The 19,699-nt window shown below is 38.9% G+C and overlaps 2 protein-coding genes across 2 annotated transcripts; both read left to right on the top strand.

Moving 5' to 3' along the window:
* The first annotated feature begins 2,961 nt into the window (after nt 1-2,961).
* Nucleotides 2,962-5,706, top strand: LOC143601075 (putative disease resistance protein At1g61190). The gene has a single exon (XM_077078577.1). The coding sequence runs from the start codon at nt 2,990-2,992 to the stop codon at nt 5,603-5,605; it is 2,616 nt and encodes an 871-aa protein (XP_076934692.1). The 5' UTR covers nt 2,962-2,989; the 3' UTR covers nt 5,606-5,706.
* A 14-nt stretch (nt 5,707-5,720) lies between these two features.
* Nucleotides 5,721-9,881, top strand: LOC143601077 (uncharacterized). The gene is made up of 7 exons (XM_077078579.1): nt 5,721-6,227; nt 6,587-6,761; nt 6,984-7,177; nt 7,568-8,245; nt 8,941-9,233; nt 9,347-9,686; nt 9,834-9,881. Exons 1-7 carry the CDS (start codon nt 5,721-5,723, stop codon nt 9,879-9,881), a joined length of 2,235 nt encoding a protein of 744 aa, XP_076934694.1.
* Nucleotides 9,882-19,699: the final 9,818 nt, after the last annotated feature.

Here is a 19,699-nt window from a genome sequence, read left to right as displayed (position 1 = left end):
GGGCGCATCAAGAGTGATGGTTTGGGTGCCAGAATGAGTAAACAAGTTATACCAGCCCCGGGAGTAGCGCCATTGGTAGAAAGTCATAAACTTGCCAGCCGAGGGAATAATACCTAGGCAATGACAAGTATACTCGAAATGATGAAGATGCGCCATCCCAAGGGGATGTATCTGGGTCAAGTGCAACCCAAACACATCCAAAACCTCCAACAAGAAACGAGTGATGGGCAACTAGAAGTTGCCAAGGAGAAAGAACTCCTTATAGATGGCAATCTTGCCGGTGGGAGCCTGCTTCACCGTCTTGCCTGGAGCAGGTAACTCTGGCTCGAACAAGGGGTCAATACAATAGACCTTGATCATATCTTCAAAGTCACCACGAGACATTCGGCACCCCACGAAGTCCATGGTGTTGCTTTTCTTTGCCCACTTCTCCTTGTTAGGCTGAGAAGAACCATCCATACAAAAAAGTTAGAAGGAAAGATGTAAGGATCAACAAAATGGAAGTGAATATACGAGGAAAAATATTTTTGAAACAAGATGAATAGAGAAAAGCAAGCCACAACACCTCCTTTTATACTCATCGCAATTAATGCCAGGGAGTAAAATCGAGATAGAAAATACAGATGGTCCAATCATAATGCGACACGCCAAGGACATGACAGTAAAATGTGTTACAGTTGGGCGCGTCACCGGGATTCTAGCCCACGCGCCTGACACAGACGAAAAAACTGCCCTGCAGAACGTAACCGTCGTCAAATCTGTCATATCAACCGCTGCTTTACTCTGACATTCATTTAAATCATCTTTCCCCGCCAATAACACGTCATTTTAAAGAATTATCACAAGGATGATAACTTCTAAGTATACATGATGGCATGTAAAATAGTCTCCGCCATGGGACGGTTATCCATAACCTCCCGCCATCACAGGCTCCATCATGGGACGGTTATCCATAATCTCCCGCCATCATCGGCTCCGCCATGGGACGATTATCCATAAACTCCCGCCAAAATAGGTTCCGCCATGGGACGGTTATCTATAACCTCCGACCAAAATAGGCTCTGCCATGGGACGGTTATCCATAACCTCCCGCCAAAATAGGCTCCGCTATGGGACGGTTCTCCATAACCTCCCGCCAACATAGGCTCCGCCATGGGACTTTTATCCTTAACCTCCCGCCAAAATAGGCTCCGCCATGGGACGGTTATCCATAACCTCCCGCCAAAATAGGCTCCGCCATGGGATGATTATCCATAACCTCCCGCCAAAAAAGGCTCCTCTATGAGACGGTTATCCATAACCTCTCGCCAAGAGAGGCTCCGCCAAACGACATATCACACTAGCCAACGACCAACAAAAGATCTACCGGTGAAGGCATTTGCTCAGTCCGTAGCTCCCCTTGTTTAAAAATGGCAACTATGGACTGGGGGACTTGTATAGGTAGGGTATTAAACCTACTCTTAAGCAAGTAATATACACTCCCGCCGATTATAAGGGCCAGGCACCATGCATATACTATGGTGCCAAAGCGATGAAAAGAGATACGACCTATAATAAACATTCCCTGACACCTCGGGAATGATAGCGCCAAAGATCTCCACAAGCATGGGACAAAAAGGAAGGATATTCATCGTAAATGACGCACGACCAATAAGGGATAAACAACACATGGTCAATAGTACTACATAGTACGACATGTCAACATCAAATGGCCACGATGCCCACCAACTGCCTGCAGCACACGTGCAAGGGATATGATTGGTGGAGAGTCTGACAGACAGTTAGCCACACCCTCTCTCTCCCCTCCAATGGCTAAAAATGCCAATGTACCTCCAAACGATAAAGGATCTGGCATCTAATACTCTCAACTCTCTTTCAATACTTATCAGTATACTGATTCTCACGCCGGAAGGTGGTTATGAGAGGATCCCCCCCCCCATATCCCTCGTAACGAGCTCACGGTGTTCTGTTTTGTAGGTGTGCTACTCATTTGCGCCAAGAAGGAATATAACCCATCGTGGAAAATACTAGATCATCACCCTTGGACTAAGTGATTAGACCAAATGGGTGGTTTCGTGTTTCTTCATCATTTATTTTGTCTCCAACATACAAAACAAGAATCACGCATTAGCTAGTGTGAAAACATCCTCTTTATGTAAAGAGTGGAACTCCTTAAACTTCATGCCAAGGGTTATGATGTACTTGGCCACACGGACACTTTAGACAAAACAACCTTGACTTACGAGTTGTGTATTAAGATCGATGCCATAGTCCCCCAATGAATCTACGAGGCGTTGTCCGATGATTAATTGGCTCGTGTCTTAAAGAGTGAATAATCTGCCTATCAAGCTTGGACTGAATCCAATCTATTTTTATCGATAACAAAAAGGATCATGCGGCTACACTAAAAATCAGTTGACAAGTCTCAGCCTCACTGTGTGCGCCTCCGTCATTGATTATTGCCAAAAGATAAGAGATATGTTCGAGAAATTGCAAGATGTCAATCAGACGCTTTTCAAATATACAAAAAAATCACTAAATTTTCACCCTTCTCCACTCATAACACCTTAAACCTCTCGCTACATTATCAAAATCTCCACTTACAAAAAAATTAATAGAGATCTTTAACCAAATTATGTATTATTTAAATTTATATTTGCAATAATAACTTAGGGTTAGATTAATATTTAACCAAAATTTATATTAATAGGGTGACGGCGCAGCTTGTTGCCCGCCTATCTGCTATGTTGATGTAATATCTATGTTTTTATATAATGAGAAAAGAAAAAAATCTTATAATAACTTTTGTCGTAAATTTAAAAAAATCTAAATATACATATATCATGTATGTTAATTTTTCTCACTCAATATTATGATATAAAATTTATCTTAGGGTCAGATTATCTTCCAAATAATTAACTGCTTAGGTAATTACATTTACTTCACTTTGTTATTGATTATTGTAATTGGTTGTTTGTGGTTTTAGAAAATGGAGTTTGTAAGTCCTATTGTTGAATCTTTAAAGAAACACTTGAGTTTCTTGGTATCATCCACAGAGTATGTTGAAGGTATGAAGAAGAAAATAGACCAACTAAATCATATAGAAAAGGATATTCGAGAAAATAGATCACCTGAATCCCACAGAAAACGAAAATGGTTAGAAGATGTCAAAAATTTGAATGAAAGAAGTAGTTTAATAAAATCAGCTGGATTCTTCAATGTGGCAAAGAGATACAAATTAGGAAAACAATCATTTGGTATCCTCCAGGAGATAAAAGATCTTGAAAATAGGGAATCCAAAATTGTGTTTACTCATGCACAAAAACCTCTTGGTGAGGTTTGTTCTACATCTACATGGCCATCCACCTCTCATAGTACCCAAAACAACTTCCAGTCAAGAGATTTGATATTTAAGGATGCATTGAAATCTCTTCAACCAAATAATGAGTCCCAAAAGATGATTGCTCTATGTGGTATGGGCGGCGTTGGCAAGACTACGATGATGGAACAACTAAACAAAGCTGTGCAAGTTTCAAATATGTTCTATTGGGTTGTGAAAGTAGTTATTGGGGAAAACCCTGACATAATTTCTCTTCAACAAGCAATTTCACAATATATCGATAAAGATTTAATTGAAACAAATAAAGATGCAAGGGCTGACCGTCTTCATGAAAAATTCATGGAGATTTCACAAGATGGCAAAAAGAAAATTTTGGTAATAATGGATGATCTTTGGAAGGAGGTTGACCTCAAAGACGTTGGACTAACAAGCCCTCTACCAAACGGGTTCAAGTTGTTGTTCACGTCACGTAATGAAAATGTTTGCACTCAGATGGGTGTTAGGCGTGATTCAATTTTTAGAGTAGGTGTCTTAAATGGTTTCGAAGCAAAAGCTTTATTTTCTAGAATAGTAGAACCATCTCACGGTGATGATCCTGAGCTCCAAAAGATTAGAGACGATATTGTGATGAAATGTGGTGGCTTGCCTATTGCTATTATAACTATTGCCAAATTTCTCTGCGGTAACATAAAGGAGGCATGGGAAGAAGCACTTTCCAATTTACAACATCATGACCTACAAGACCTTGACCATATTGTGCATGAAGTTTTTGAAATGAGTTACAACAATCTAAAAAAGGAAGATGATAAAGCAATTTTTCTACTTTGTGGCTTATTCCCGGATGACTTTAATATTCCTATTGAGGACTTGATTAGGTATGGATGGGGATTGAATTTGTTTACTAAAGTCCATACTTTAGCACAAGCAAGAAGGCGAACCAACATTTGTGTTAACAACCTCATACGTGCAAACTTGTTGATTGAAAGTGATCACATGGGATGTGTCAAAATGCATGATCTTGTGCGCACTTTTGTTTTAAGTAATTTTTCAAAAGTCAAACAAGCTTCAATTGTCAACCATGATGACATGGTAGTGCAACGATTTACAAAAGATGCAAATGAGTCTTATGAAAGAATTCTATTAAAGTGTACAGGTATGTCTGACTTTCCTGTAGACTTTACAAACCATGAAAACCTCTTACTCTTAATTCTAAAGGATGGAAATATGCCCCTCAAGTTTCCACATGATTTATATGAAAAGGCGAAAAACCTTGAGGTTATCTCTTTTGAAAATATGGGTATTCCATTACTTCCAATAGAATTTGAAAACTCAATCAAACTTCGAACACTATGTTTTCGTTCTTGTTCGTTGATGGATGATATCTCTTTTATTGGAAGTCTTTATAACTTAGAAACACTAAGTTTTGCTAATTGTGACATTAGAAGGTTGCCATCCATTATAGGGGAATTGAAAAAACTAAAGTTACTAGATTTGACGGGATGTATTGACCTTATTATTGACGATGGTGTCTTTCAAAACTTGGATAGTCTTGAAAAGCTTTACATGAGAGCTTTTGAAGGTAGACATGTTAAGTTTTCACATACCAACTGTGATGAACTAGAGAAGCTTTCACAACGTCTTTTTACATTAGAGTTGGAGTTCTTCGAGAATAAGCCTCAATTAAAAAATGTGAACTTTAAGAAACTTGAAAAAATCAGGATATCTATTGGTTGTGATTTGAAATGCTCCGAGAAATATTCATTCAAAAACACACTAAATATTATTGCTGAGTGCAGCGAGCTTCAGGAATGTAGCATCGAAGACCTTTTTAATGAAACGGAAGAACTTCAGTTACAAGTGAATGATATGCATCATCTTGAAGATGTTTCAATGCATCACACATTTTCTCAATTAAGAGTCCTTCATGTTTCTAAGTGTGCAAACTTGACATACCTCTTTACATTCACCGTCGTAAATGGCCTGAAGAATCTTGAGCGACTCTCAATTTCAAAGTGCCATGTTTTGAAAGCACTAGTTGATGATAATAGTGAAGTTCGGGTAATTACATTAAAGAAGTTGAAGTATATGACATTGGAGGATCGACCAAAGCTGATAAGTTTGTGCGACAATGTGATCGAATTACCAGAAATGGTGAAGTTGATACTTCACGGTCTTCCTAACTTCACGAGTATTTATCCTCAAGGTAATAATAGCACGTCCACATTGCAAGCATTACTGCGCAAAGAGGTACACACATTATCTTAAAATCTATAGCTATAAATATTATTATACTAGGAATACTCTATTTACGGGGCCTAACGTTGCTTCAACTCTTGTTTAGGTTGTGATTCCTAAGTTGAAAGAATTAGATATTTCAAATATGAAGAACTTGGAGCACATATGGCCTTGTCGGATTTCTAATAGTGAGAAAAATGATGTTTGCATGTTGAGACAGATTATAGTGACAGAATGTAGTAACCTTGTAAATATTTTTCCATGCAATCCATTGCCATTATTGAATCATTTAGAAGAGGTTGTAGTTAAGAAGTGTGGTTCCATTGAAGTGCTATTCAACATTGACATAGAAGTGTACGGAATTGCGGAATGCCATAGTAGCAGGTTAAGAAGGATTGAAGCTTATGAATTAGAGAAGCTAAAAGACTTGTGGAGGATGATAGGCGTAAATAACTCTCGAATCCTCATCAATTGCTTTAAAGGTGTAGAAATCATTGAGATAAAATTTTGCAAACGGTTTACAAATATATTCACACCTACCACAACCAGTTTTGATCTCGGAGCACTTACTACTTTCATTTCACACGAGAATGGGCGTGATTTGGGTGAAAGAGATAGAGAGAATAAGTTGTTGTTTAAGAGTGGCCAAGAGGTATGTAATGTCATCTTAAAAAGATTCCAAACACACATATCGACATAAATGAGGGCAATAAGTCATTTAAATTATTTTTAAAAGTTATTTAACTATACAACACCTTATAATTAAGGGTTTAGTTATGTATCAAAACTGCAGTGATTTTGTTATGTCTCATGATACTTGTTGGTCTGTAATTTCCAATTCAGATCCCAGGTTATCATTTGGTATCATTCATAAGTTGAAAGATAATTAATTTTAACAAAACCAAATCAATATATGTTTAATTTGTGAGAACTTTAATTTTCCATTGTCTCTTAGGTGGAGTGTTAAATGGATGAAACTAATTGTTAATTTTAATTGAATGTTACATGCAGAATAATGTGGCATATCCTTCTCATCTTCTGAACATGTGTGAACACCTTCAAACTCTTGAATTACATGATGACAAAAGAGTGCAAGAGGTGGTGTTTGATATTGAAAGTCGAAGTAGTAGACAACTAGCAACAGTTCAGGATAGTCATCCGCCACTGCTACTTCCATACCTTGAAAGTATACACCTATATGGGTTGAAGAACATATGTCATGTGTGGAAGTGCAATTGGAATAAATTCTTAATTCCTCAACACCAACCTTCCCAATTTCCATTCCAAAACCTTACAGACATATCTTTGGGGCATTGCCACAAACTAAAGTACTTATGTTCTCCTCATATAGCAAAATATTTATCCAACTTACAACATGTTTATATATATGTTTGTTATGGTATTGAAGAAGTTATGTCAAGTAGAGACGATAAAAATGAAGAAAATGCTAGATCTACATTTTCCCATAAAAGCACCACATTCTTTCCTCACCTAGACACTCTCAAGCTTGAACGCTTGTCATGTCTAAAGAGTATTGATGGTGGCGATACCTTAAGTAGGAGCGGCAAAGTGTCCTCGAATTCCATTCATGATCAAATTCAGGTATGATATTAGGAATATTTTAAAGTCTACTTGTCATCTATAATATCAGTTCCACCCGTATAACTTAAATTCCTTAGCCTTAAAAAAAACTATTGTTGATTTGTTCAAGTTCAATTTGATTAGCTTTAAAAATATGGCTAACATTAAAATCTTTTAGACTACTAGAAAATATGTGAACAAATCCAATCAGTAAATACGATTTGTATTTTAAAATGGGTGAAATTAGTTTAAACTTTGTTTTAGCATACGCCCCCAAACCATATCAATAACTTTATTATAGTTGAGATTTTATTAGGTATGGTTTTGTTGGTGTATTCTTTATTGAAGTTGAAGAAAGTAACAAAATCATGAAAGGACTTGAGAATAAATAAGATTTGTGGATCTTTGCAGAGTGGTGATCAAGTAATTGGTTCTTGTTCTTTGTTGTGCCAATATCCCAGAAAGATATCCATATGTGATTGTGACGCATTATTAAGTCTAATTCCATGGTATGCGGTAGGGCAAATGCAAAGGCTTCAAGAGCTAGAAATTCAAGCTTGTAGTAGGATGATTGAGATATTTGAATGTGACTCGGTCAACAATACTAATAACGTAGGTGAAGGAAGTGCACATGGAGGTGCATGCACTACATTAACAAGTCCAACACTAAAAGTCATCACTAATGTACTTGTCCCTCAACTCTCCAATTTAAAAAGAGTGTTGATAACCAATTGTAACCGTTTATCACATATATTCACATTCTCCGCTGTTGAAAGCCTCAGGCAACTCAATGTGTTTAGGGTAACCAAATGCAAGGCATTACAAGTGATTGTAAAAGAAGAAAACGGAGCGTCATCAAAAGTTATAGTGTTTCCTCGTCTAAAGACTCTTGAACTTAACGATCTACCAAAACTCAAGGCATTCTTCTTAGGGAAGAATGAGTTCAGATGCCCCTTACTAGAAGACCTGAAGATAAATCATTGCCCTCAATTTATGACGTTTACAACTGGTCAATCAATAACTCCAAAGCTCAAGTACATACATACAAGCTTAGGCAAACATAGTCTTGAACGTGGCTTTAACTTTCAGGTACACAACTTTTTAGTATATTATCAATTTTGATTTGGTGTCACCTTTTTTTCATGTATATATATATATATAGGTGGTTTGCGAGAAATATAAGTGTTTGTAGGCGGTCAATCAAATTTAAGCATATGTAGCCCGCATATTTGGCAAATTCTCCGTGCTAAAGAAAAACTTAAAAATTGAATTTGATTTTTTTTTCCCAATAATTCATTAACATATATATTTTTTTTCTAATAACTTGTAATGTTTAACTTCTTTAAAATAACTCATTAACATATAATTTTATTTTTTCAGTATTTTGTTATAAATTTTATTCAAGTTCATTCAAAATAATATTTTTACGAGACAAAAAGAACTTGGTTTTCAATAAAAAAATTTTATTTGGTATAAAGATTTATAACACACTACCTTGACGTGCTTGAAAATGTAGTCTTACGGTCTTACCACATAGTCACATACAAACACATCCATTTTTCCCAAAACCGGCTACGCAAGCAAAATAAATCCTGAGTTCTTAACACTCATCTTTTAGAAATCAATTATTATGCATTTAATCAATAGTATTAATTTCAAAATGATAACGATAAGAAATTCATGCCAGAAATCCAATACAGTTTTTGCCTTTTCTTCTTGTTTTAGACTCGTCTATTTTGTAAGAATGTAACCTCTAACAAATGGCTTATGTTTTCTTTTCGCAGACCACATACCCAACTTCTTCAAATCTTACCATTTTAAAAGGGATGCCTTGCTTTTTCCATGAGTTGATAAAATTAGTTATGGAGAGCCCAAAAGATAAAGCAGTTATCCCGTCTAATGCGTTGCTACAATTGCAAAAGCTTGAGACGATCGATATAGATTCATCTTATTTTGTAGAAGAGGTATTTGAAGTAGCATTGGAAGAGACAAATGATAGTGGTGTCAATGAATCACAAGCTGTTGTCATAATTACAAACTTAAGACGAATGGACTTAAAGTTCCTACATAACTTCAAGTATTTATGGAAGAGCAACAAATGGACGGTACTGGAGTTTCCAAACCTAACAAGTGTGTCTATTCAGTTTTGCTATAATTTGAACATGTTTTTACATGCTCTATGATTGGTAGCCTAGTGCAACTTCAAGAACTATATATAAGTGATTGTTGGTATACAAAGGTAATTGTGAAGAAAGAAGAAAAACATGATGCCAAAGTAAATGAGATTATCTTACCTCGTCTGAAGTACATCAAACTTTATGACCTTCCGAGTCTCGAGGGATTTTACTTAGGGAATAAGACTTATTCGTTACTAGCGTTGGATACTTTAGAAATCAAGAGATGCCCTAAAGTTAAAGATTTCACCAACGGGCGTTTGTCTACCCCTGAGTTGAGAGTAATAGATAAAACTTTTGGGATGTGTCATGTGAAGACAGACATCAACTCCTTTATAAAGAACAAACAAGGAGAGGTATGTATGTACTTATTGCTCACACCTTCTTTACTGATTCTTGGAAAGGCCATTTACATGGGACTTTCATCAAATATCTTTTCGAGATAATACTAATATTTCTAGGGTTATTTGTTTTTGATAATACTAACTTTTATTTATTGGTAGATAGCACTCACAACTAACAATTCATCTTCTACCACCTACAACCTGTAACTTATTTTCTTTTATCACTCCCGAATTTAACGAACTCTAACATTGTTAGGTTTTGTTAGGTTTTTTTTGTTGGCGTGACATGTATTTACTGATGTGACATTTTTTAAGAAAGTTGTGGGTTCATGCCTCCACTTCATCATCTTCTCCATAAAACCATAACCTCTAATCACTACCACCATCACCCACATAAAACCCTAGCCTCCTACCACCACCACCGCCACCCAACCTGTAGCCACCTCCACTACCACCACCACCACCCATCCACCTCTATAACTAGATAAGTCAGTTTCTATGGATGTGACCACAACTTCCTGGGTGATTCATCGGTTTCCACGGTTGCGACCTCGATTTCCAAGAGGACTTACCTCCGAAAACCTCTTGCTCCGCATCGCCCATGACCACGAGTTTCATGGCAACTCATCGATTTCCTCATACCACAACCATTTTCCCATTAAACTCGCTTCAAATTTGGGGGAGGGGGGTTAATTAACGAGGTGTTTATGCGTCAATGAGGTCGATGATATCATCAATCGGGGTGGGGGTGGTGGAGGTTGGTGGCGATGGAGGTTAGTGTTTAATGATGAAGATGAAGTTGATTTTTTATTGGTTGGGTCTAATTTATTTATTTAGTTATTTCTTTTTATAAATGCCACGTCATGTCAGAAATACCACATATGAATGTCATATCATTAAAAACGTCACATCAGCAAAAAAAGATAACGGAGTTTGGGTTCGTTAAGTTCGGGAGTGACTAAAGAAAACAAGTTACAAGTTGAAAGTAATTAAAGATAAATTGTTAGTTGTGAGTGTTATCTATCAATGAGTAAAAGTTAAGAATATTAAAAACCAATAATCTATATTTCTATACTTCAATGTGTTTTAGTTTTTAAAAATCGGAAACTCAAAAGAACAAATGACCATTTTCAAGACACATTACTCCGCCGTCAACATTAAAAATGGTGTATTTTTCCTCAAATGCCAAATAAGTGAAAGTTGATAATCTTTTTACTCATGATTCATCTCACTTTTTGCAGGGGTATGAATTTTAGATTTTGAAGATACTGTGTTTTATATGCAAAATTTATAAGGTAAATTATTATTTTATCTACCTCACTAATAAATTAGTAGGACTTTGAGCGGTGTACTTATCATAGAGCTCTACTCTGTCACTTGCCATTCAGAGGCAGAATATAACAACGGCGCGTGATGAGGCTCTGGCCCCGTCTTTTATTTCCCTTAGAAGTGCGCATCAATGAGAGTTTTTACTAAGTGGGTCCTCCTAATGGGAACTTTTAGCCCAGCCCACATGATGTGGTTCGGGTAAGGGGTGGACTTGTTTTAAAAATTATGTTTAGGACTTAGGACTTATCAACAATTAGACGAGCGTGTCCAATTAATTAAAGGAATATTTAATTTTAATAATCCTTATTGAATGGTTTTGACCGATAATAATTCATATTCATTTTATCGTCACTGACGGTCCCAAATTCAAAAAAGTTGCCCCCCATTGGTCCCCCGTTAGAAAGGCCTTAACAACGTTATACTTTTTTCAGAATTTCAAACTAACTTTTTAGGGCTATTAATCGGAAGGAAGATACGAGTCGAATGATATAAAACTTAGCTCCAAACAATGATCGAAACAATTTGATTTTGGTTAATTGTAATTTCAAACACCCGAATTGAAACATTGTTTTGTCATTTTGAAGCACTGGTTTGAACTAAGTTTTACACCAATCGACTCGTATCATTCTAACGATCAAAATCCCTAAAACATTTGTTTGAAATTCAGAAAAAACTATAACGCCGTTAAGTCATATTTAACGAGGGACCATTGGGGCCAACTTTTTTGAATTTGGGACCGCCAGTGGCGATAAAATGAATATGGATTATTATCGGCCAATACCATTTAATAGGTATTATTAAAATCCAATATTCCTTAATTAAAATGGTAGAAGCAAGGTCATCTACCTATATATTAACTAGGTTAGAACCCGTGTATTTACACGGGTTGATAAAAAAAACTAACATATTCACAAATTTCATCACTTTAATAATAAGATACATAATGGGGATCATAAAACAAAAACAATAAACAATTATACAACCATAAACTTTAAACACTTTTTTCAACAACACAATTACATTTTGACCAACAATATAATTTGACTCATTTGTTGTGAGAATCTGCTGCCATCTGCTGCTTTTTATTGCAACTCGTTGACCAAAAAAATTGACCCGCGCCACAAATTTCTAGAGCTGTTGTTTGTCCTCACATCCAACATCTCTTATAATTTCCCTATAATAAGTGACCAATTTGCCCCTTAGCTTCTTACCATTTTCTTTCCTTATTAGTTATTAGACCCGATTACCTGTCCCATGTTATTGACTTAATATATATATATATATATATATATATATATATATATATATATATATATATATATATATATATCCGACTTTATATAGTCAAACTCATAACAACTTTGCAGTTAATTTGATAAATCCTATAGCACTATACCTATATAATGTTACAACTAATTAGTATTCATATATAATTCAATGCGGAGTTGAAAGTTTGGTCTGTGTTTTGAGACTTTAGAAGATTAGACACGAGTTTAGCTGACATCAACGCTCGCTAATAAATTGAGGTGGCTATTTTCTTATAAAATGATATGTTTGTCCCACATAGCAGGTAATGGTTAGAGAGCACCCTTACAAAAGAAGAGACGATAAAAATTCCATCTTCATATCTCAGCTCATTGGCTAAAATCAGAAAGGTTTAAAGTCGAGTAATATTAGTTTATATTTTTTTATGAATTATTCGGGTTAAACCAAAGTAAACAAACATAATATTTTTAAACGAAACCATCTATTGAATGAATACTGAAATAGTTGTTTGTATGAAAACATAATATTTTTTTAATAGACGCTTAATCAACAACTGTTTGACCCGAATCAATTTGAGACCCTTTTAAATTAACCATTCGACACATTGCTAAAAAATCCCATTGACAAACTTGTTTTGAACTATTTACAAACCCGACTCTTTTTATTTGACATAAAATATAAAAATACATGAATAATGAATTTGTATTTGAAGTTTGAAAAATCTGACTTGGTTATGATCATAACCCATTTTGACCCAAAAGTTAGTGAACCATTAAACTGGAAGTTTGTTTATGTTCGATTATTTAATAAACAAATAAGCATGAACACATGTATCATTTATTCATTTATGTTCATGAGTGTGCGTTTGTTTATACTCAGCTATTTTCGTCAGTTTACGTCCATTAATATATTTTTATATTAGTTTTAATAAAGCCTTTAGGTCTAGTACATTATTTTTTAAATTATTTTTAACTAGTTTTTGCTCAATCATGTAAGTTCAACTATGTTCAGTTGGGTACGGTTATTAGGTTCATGAACCATTTGTTTATACTGTTACTGAATGAACACAAACAAAAAATCCCCGCTCTTTATGTTGTATTGTTCGTTTCAATCGTTTATATAGTTAAAGTTAAACGAACAAATATTAAAAATACTATGTTTGTGTTCGTTCGTTTACAAGCCAAGCCTAGCGATTAGTCACCAATTTTAGAATTTAGTTAATGTAGATAACTACCTCCATTGCAACTAAATATATACATTATGACTGCCAAGTCAAAACAACTGATTGTTCAACTTTATAAACATTAAGAACGTATAAACCCTAACTGCACTAACCTGAGCTTGGCAGCCCATATCTTCCCAGCCTTGGATCTACCAGTTCATCCAAATCTTCGTTTTCTCCACATCAGATTTTTTTTAATATGGCATACCTCTTTTCTGCAATGAACACCTAAACCTGTTACCTTTATAAAATTTATATATTATGATAGTTAGAAGAGAAGTTTATAACAACTTACAGTCATGATATCCCATGCATGCATTGCCAGTGGATCATGTTTCTTTTCGCCTATAATAAATAAAAGAACACACCAGTGGTTACGACTTACAAGATTATGGCAAATAAGGTGATCATACAGGGTAAATTGGTAACTACCAATTTATATGTTGTAGATGGAGTTGCTGGTGAAATTAAAGTACCATATAAATCTAATGTTTCCTTTCATAGGAATTCACAAACAACTATTGGATACAAACTCACTGCATGTCTATGAAACACGAAACATATCATATAACAAATCCAACAACTGAATGGTGAGGATCGATATTGCGAAAGAAAGTAATATAAAATGCGAATGGGTACTGGCCTTTATTGTGGCAATAGTGACAAGACAATTCGAAAAAACCTAATCAGTCGATCAAAACGTGATTGATAAAGATGAGTATTGCGAAATCATGTAATCAAAGATACAAATCCGAAACATAAACTAACCTTCAATATTCAATCGTTGAATCGATTATTACATACTTTGAAGTATTAAAATGAAGGAAGATGATGATTGCTGAAGGACAAAAGATGAATGGCGGGGCAATTGAAGAACCAAATTAGGGTTAAATTAAAGAGATTGGAGGATGAGTTTTTGTTAACGGCGATGATATGGGGTTGAGAGAGTTTTGAAGAGCTATGTACCCGCCTCAACACCGAGCGAGGCGGGTCAACCCACAAGATACAGACAAGAGACTTGAAATCAAGATATTATGAAGGCACAAAGCCAAAACCTATGCGCATGGCGCATATCACATATGCTCACGCATATCACATATGCTCATGCATCACATGCTCAGGCATCACATATGCTCACGCATCACATATGCTCACGCATCACATATGCTCACGCATATCACATGCTCACGCATATCACATCTGCGCGTGGCGCATCCGTGCGTGGCGCATATCACATGCTTGTGCATATCACATCTGCGTATGAAACATCTGCGCGTGAGAATAAAGAGAAGACCTCGCGCATCCTCAGGATAGGCGCATATCACACATGCACATAATCAACCTCGTCCTTATCCAAATCAGGATTAGGGCAACCTTGATTGTGCACGTCAGACAACCTTCAAGAAGGTATCTTTTTAAGGAATAAGAATATGCTGATGTTGACAGCTGCCAAATGAAAGGTGGACAACTCAGCATAACCCATGTGCTACCACGTGATTATAACCAATGAAAAAGCACCAGGTGTCCCCAAGGACACGTGGCGCAAATCAATTGGAGGAGGCCAACAAGGCCCTAATTGGGTCTGAGCCCAATCATTGGAAACCCTAGCACTATAAATACCACATCAACTCCACAAGGAGAGGGACACTCAATTACACACAATTACAGAGTATTCAGCTATTAAGCAATACACTCCATTTTCCTTACTCTCATATTATTATCTTCTCCTACAAACACTTATTCTCACACCGGAGGGTTACCCCAAAGAGGACCCCTCTGTCCCTTTCTGAGGGGTAAGTTGACGGTGCTGTTCATTTTGTAGGTGGAAGAACCCAGATCCCAGAGATCCATCGGTGAAATAGCATAATCACACCCGAGGAAAGTAGATCGTCTACCAGCGAGTCGATCCACGTTTCTTCATTGGCGCCATCCACTGTTACAACGGCAACAAAATCTAATCAGATCTCAAGAAAAAAAAAATTTTCACCATGGTTTCTGGTGTTCGTAACGTCGATCAAGCTCTGGAGGATATTGAACGTGAGGACGTTAATGAGGGACAACAGTTTCTGAGGGTGCCGCGTGATTCTACGCGCACCACCAGTAACCGCCCCTTCATCACAACTCCTCATGGCCAGACTGAAACTCCTCCAGACGATCTCACGTTACAAAATCTTGCCGGCGCCAAACAAAAAGGACCAATGGGTCCAGAAGATGAAACAAATGACCCTAAAGAATGGCTCATAAACGAGCAACGGCGTCTAATGGACAAGTACAATGAGCTGGTCAAACACAAAACACAAAGGCAAGCGTTTGATAAGCAAACTGTTCATGGAACAAGAAGGGGGCGCGCGCCGGAAGAGGGTCACTCTGTTCACACTGAACACGCTGAGTTTAGTGATGAAGAAGTGCACAGCGTCAGGAGGACGCGAGATACTCATGCAGGAGGCTCACAGCCCCGCGCGCAAATGAACATGGCGCCTGGAGCCAGAGCCGATCTGGATCTGCACGCACCGTACAGCCCACCAGTGAGAGGGCAAGTGGACGTAACCACACCGTACAGGCCAGCCATCTTAGTGAAACATTCAAAATTCACTGAGCGCATCGCGAAGGCCCCCATTCAGCACAAAACCAAGATGCCAAGTGGTTTGGGCAAATATGACGGCACAACAGATCCAGACGATTTCTTGCAAGGTTTTTACAACACGGGAAACCTAGAAAGCTGGACGATGCCAACATGGTGTCACATGTTTGCTCGCTGCCTCACGGGCGCGGCGCGTGTCTGGTTCGAGAGCTTGCCTACGGGGCAAATCGATGGGTTCGAGGAACTATTGGAAAAGTTCCAAGCCCACTTCGTACAACAGCGCAGACACACGCGCGACCCTGATGACATCATGCACTGCGTGTGCAGGAATGATGAAACGATCAAAGACTACATAACTCGTTTCAATCAGGAGTCTCTGGCAATCGGTGGTATCACTGAGCAACTATTGCGCGTGGCCTTTATACAAGGGGCGCGCAGTGATCAACTCCGCCGAGCTCTCGTGAGCAGAGATGGCATGCCCACCACTTGGGCCAAGCTAATGGAAGCATCGCGAGTCTTCGCGAGAAATGAAAAACAAATTGCCCAAGATAGAGCGAGAGAAAGAGGGCATCAAGCAGAGGCACCGCGCAACAACGAAAGAAGGGGCAAACAGAACTCTGTATGGTCCAGGTTGCAATCAACCAGTTTTTCTTCCGCAGAAAAGCAGGCGCAACCAAGCTCACCCCAGCCCCAAAAAGACGTTCGTAATCGCGGGGAGGGTGACAAGACGGAAGGCGGCAGAGATCCTAACAGACCTCTGCCAAGAATATGGACTCCCCTCACTAAAACACCTTCACAGGTGTTAAGCACTGAGAATGTCCAATTCAAAAGCCCCAAGCCACTACACCATAAGGGACCATCAAACAGTGGCAAGTATTGTGAGTTTCACAAGTCCACAGGACACAACACTGATGCATGCCACCACTTGAAGGATGCAATTGAAAAAGATGTAAAATCAGGCAAGCTGGCTCACCTGGTGAAAAACTCAAGACCAGAAAATGAGCAACCAGAAGGAGCCTCTGCCAATAAAAAGTTCAAAAGAATCTGTGTAGCCGAGGGAGGAAGGCAAGGGCAAGGATCAAGAAAGAGAAACGCGCAAATCCAAGGAGATTGGCGCGAGCAACAAGTAATCTTCCCAAGAATCAGGGGAGGCCTTTCCATCAGCAGTCCTCTTGTCATCACTACACACATTGCTCATTATGAAGTGTCAAAAGTCCTGGTGGACACTGGCAGCGAATCAGACATCATGTATGAGCAATGTTTCAGGAAGTTGGATCCAGCAGACCAAGCAAGGCTTGAAATTGTGAATGCACCAATCTCTGGTGTTTCAAATGAAATCATTCATCCCCTAGGTCAAATACAATTTGAACTAACTATGGGGGATGAGAAACACAAGCGAGCCGAAGTTGTCAACTTCTTGGTCTTGCCCACCACTTCATGCCACAATATGATCTTGGGTAGAGGAACGATTGCCCAATTCAACGCCATACCGTCGCCAGCGCACGGCGCGTTGGGGTTCCCAACACCAGCAGGTGTAACTTTTGTATACCGAGATCATTTGTGTGCAGTGACAAGTACTCCGCGGGAAGGGAGAATGAAACTTCCAATGGCAGACAACGCGCCAGAGGAATGGATTCTCAACCCAAAATTCCCGGAGCAGACAATCACAATTGGCGCTACGATATCAGACGACACGAGGTTGAGAATGAAAAGATTGCTCACAGCATATATGTCGGTCTTCGCGTGGCAACACTCCGATATGACTGGGGTTCCGCGAGACCTGGCGCAACATTCTCTCAACACGTTCAAGTCTGTAGAGCCAATTGTTCAAAAGAAGAGAGTCATGGGGGATGAGAAGGCGAGGGCCATGAATGAGCAAGTTGAGGATCTATTGCGCCCAAACATCATCCGCCCGATACGATACCAGACATGGGTAGCCAATCCTGTGATGGTAAAGAAAAGTAACGGGTCGTGGAGGATGTGCATTGACTTCAAGGACCTCAACAAAGCATGCCCAAAAGATTGTTACCCCCTCCCAAACATCGACGCAAAGGTGGACTCCATGGCGCCATTCAAGCTCAAATGTTTCCTGGATGCCTACAAGGGCTATCACCAGATTCAAATGGCACCACAAGATGAGGACAAGACCGCCTTCAGAACCGACAAGGGTGTTTTTTGTTACACAAAAATGCCCTTTGGTTTGAAGAATGCGGGAGCCACCTACCAAAGACTTATGGATGCCGTTTTCAGCGAGCAAATCGGAAGAAACCTAGAAGTCTATGTGGATGATTTGGTGATCAAAAGCAGGGAGGAAAGACAAATGCTCAAAGACATCGAAGAAACCCTTGGGCGCCTAAAGGAAGTTAACATGAAGCTCAATCCGAGCAAACGCACTTTCGGCGTACAAGAGGGAAAATTTCTAGGTGTAATGGTCACCAAGGATGGTTTCAAGGTGAACCCTGAGAAGGTGGAGGCCATCCTTGACATGCCCTCGCCATCCACCATGAAAGAAGTCCAGAAGCTGAATGGTAGATTGGTATCAATCAACAGGTTCCTAGCGAACCATGCAAGCAAATCTACCCCATTTGTCAACACATTGAGAAATTGCTTAAAGAAAAGCCAATTCAAATGGACTCCTGAGGCCGAGCAAGCTTTCAGTGAGATAAAAGAGTGTTTGATAAATCTGCCCGCGCTCACAGCTCCACTTCCTGGTGAAATCTTGACATTGTACCTATCGGCAGGAGAGCGCGCCATCGGCGCAGTATTGTTGGTGGATCGCAAGGGAATCCAAACGCCAATATACTATGTAAGTCGGGTGCTGACAGATCCTGAGACGCGATACTCCATCATGGAAAAGTTAGTTTTGTCACTAACACACGCGTCGCGCAAGCTTCATAGATACTTCAATGGTCATCCCATTGAAGTTCTGACTGGTTACAACATCCAGCAAGTCTTGCGGCGTCCCGCGCTCTCAGGAAGGCTGACAAAGTGGGCGCTGGAGTTAGGAGAGCACACGATCGCCTATAAGCCCCGTCCAGCAATAAAGGGACAAGTCTTGGCTGATTTCATTGCAGAAGTCCCCGAAGGAAAAATTGAAGAGGCTCAGCGCGAGGTAGACCCTCCGCGAGCCAATGATGAAGAAAATGTGTGGAGATTATTCACCGACGGAGCTTCAAACAACGAAGGATCCGGCGCAGGCCTCAAGCTGGTGGATCCAGAGAATCAGGAATATACTTACGCCATCAGGTTGGACTTCAAGAACACCAACAACGAAGCTGAGTATGAAGCCCTGCTGGCTGGCCTGCGCATCGCGCACAAATTCGGAGTTAAAAAGCTAGAGGCCCATGTTGATTCATACTTGGTAGCAGCACAGGTCAATGGCCTTTATGATGCCAAGGAGAACACCATGCCTCTGTACCTAGAGCAGGCGAAAAAGCTCATCGAGCAATTTGACTGTTTCAGAATCATTCATATTCCGCGCAGTGAAAACAAATCTGCTGACGCGCTGAGCAAGATGGCATCAACCAGCTTCGATCACTTTGGCAAAGATGTCAGGGTAGAAGTCATGAGCAACCCGTCGGTGGGAGCGAAGTCTGTCCTTGTAACTCATACAACCCCTTCATCATG

Source organism: Bidens hawaiensis, unplaced genomic scaffold (genome assembly GCF_021521415.1).
Source record: "Bidens hawaiensis isolate Kalapana, Puna unplaced genomic scaffold, B.hawaiensis_p1.1 tig00055324_1, whole genome shotgun sequence".
Classification (NCBI taxonomy): Eukaryota; Viridiplantae; Streptophyta; class Magnoliopsida; order Asterales; family Asteraceae; genus Bidens; species Bidens hawaiensis.
This window is presented reverse-complemented; position numbering and strand designations above follow the sequence as displayed.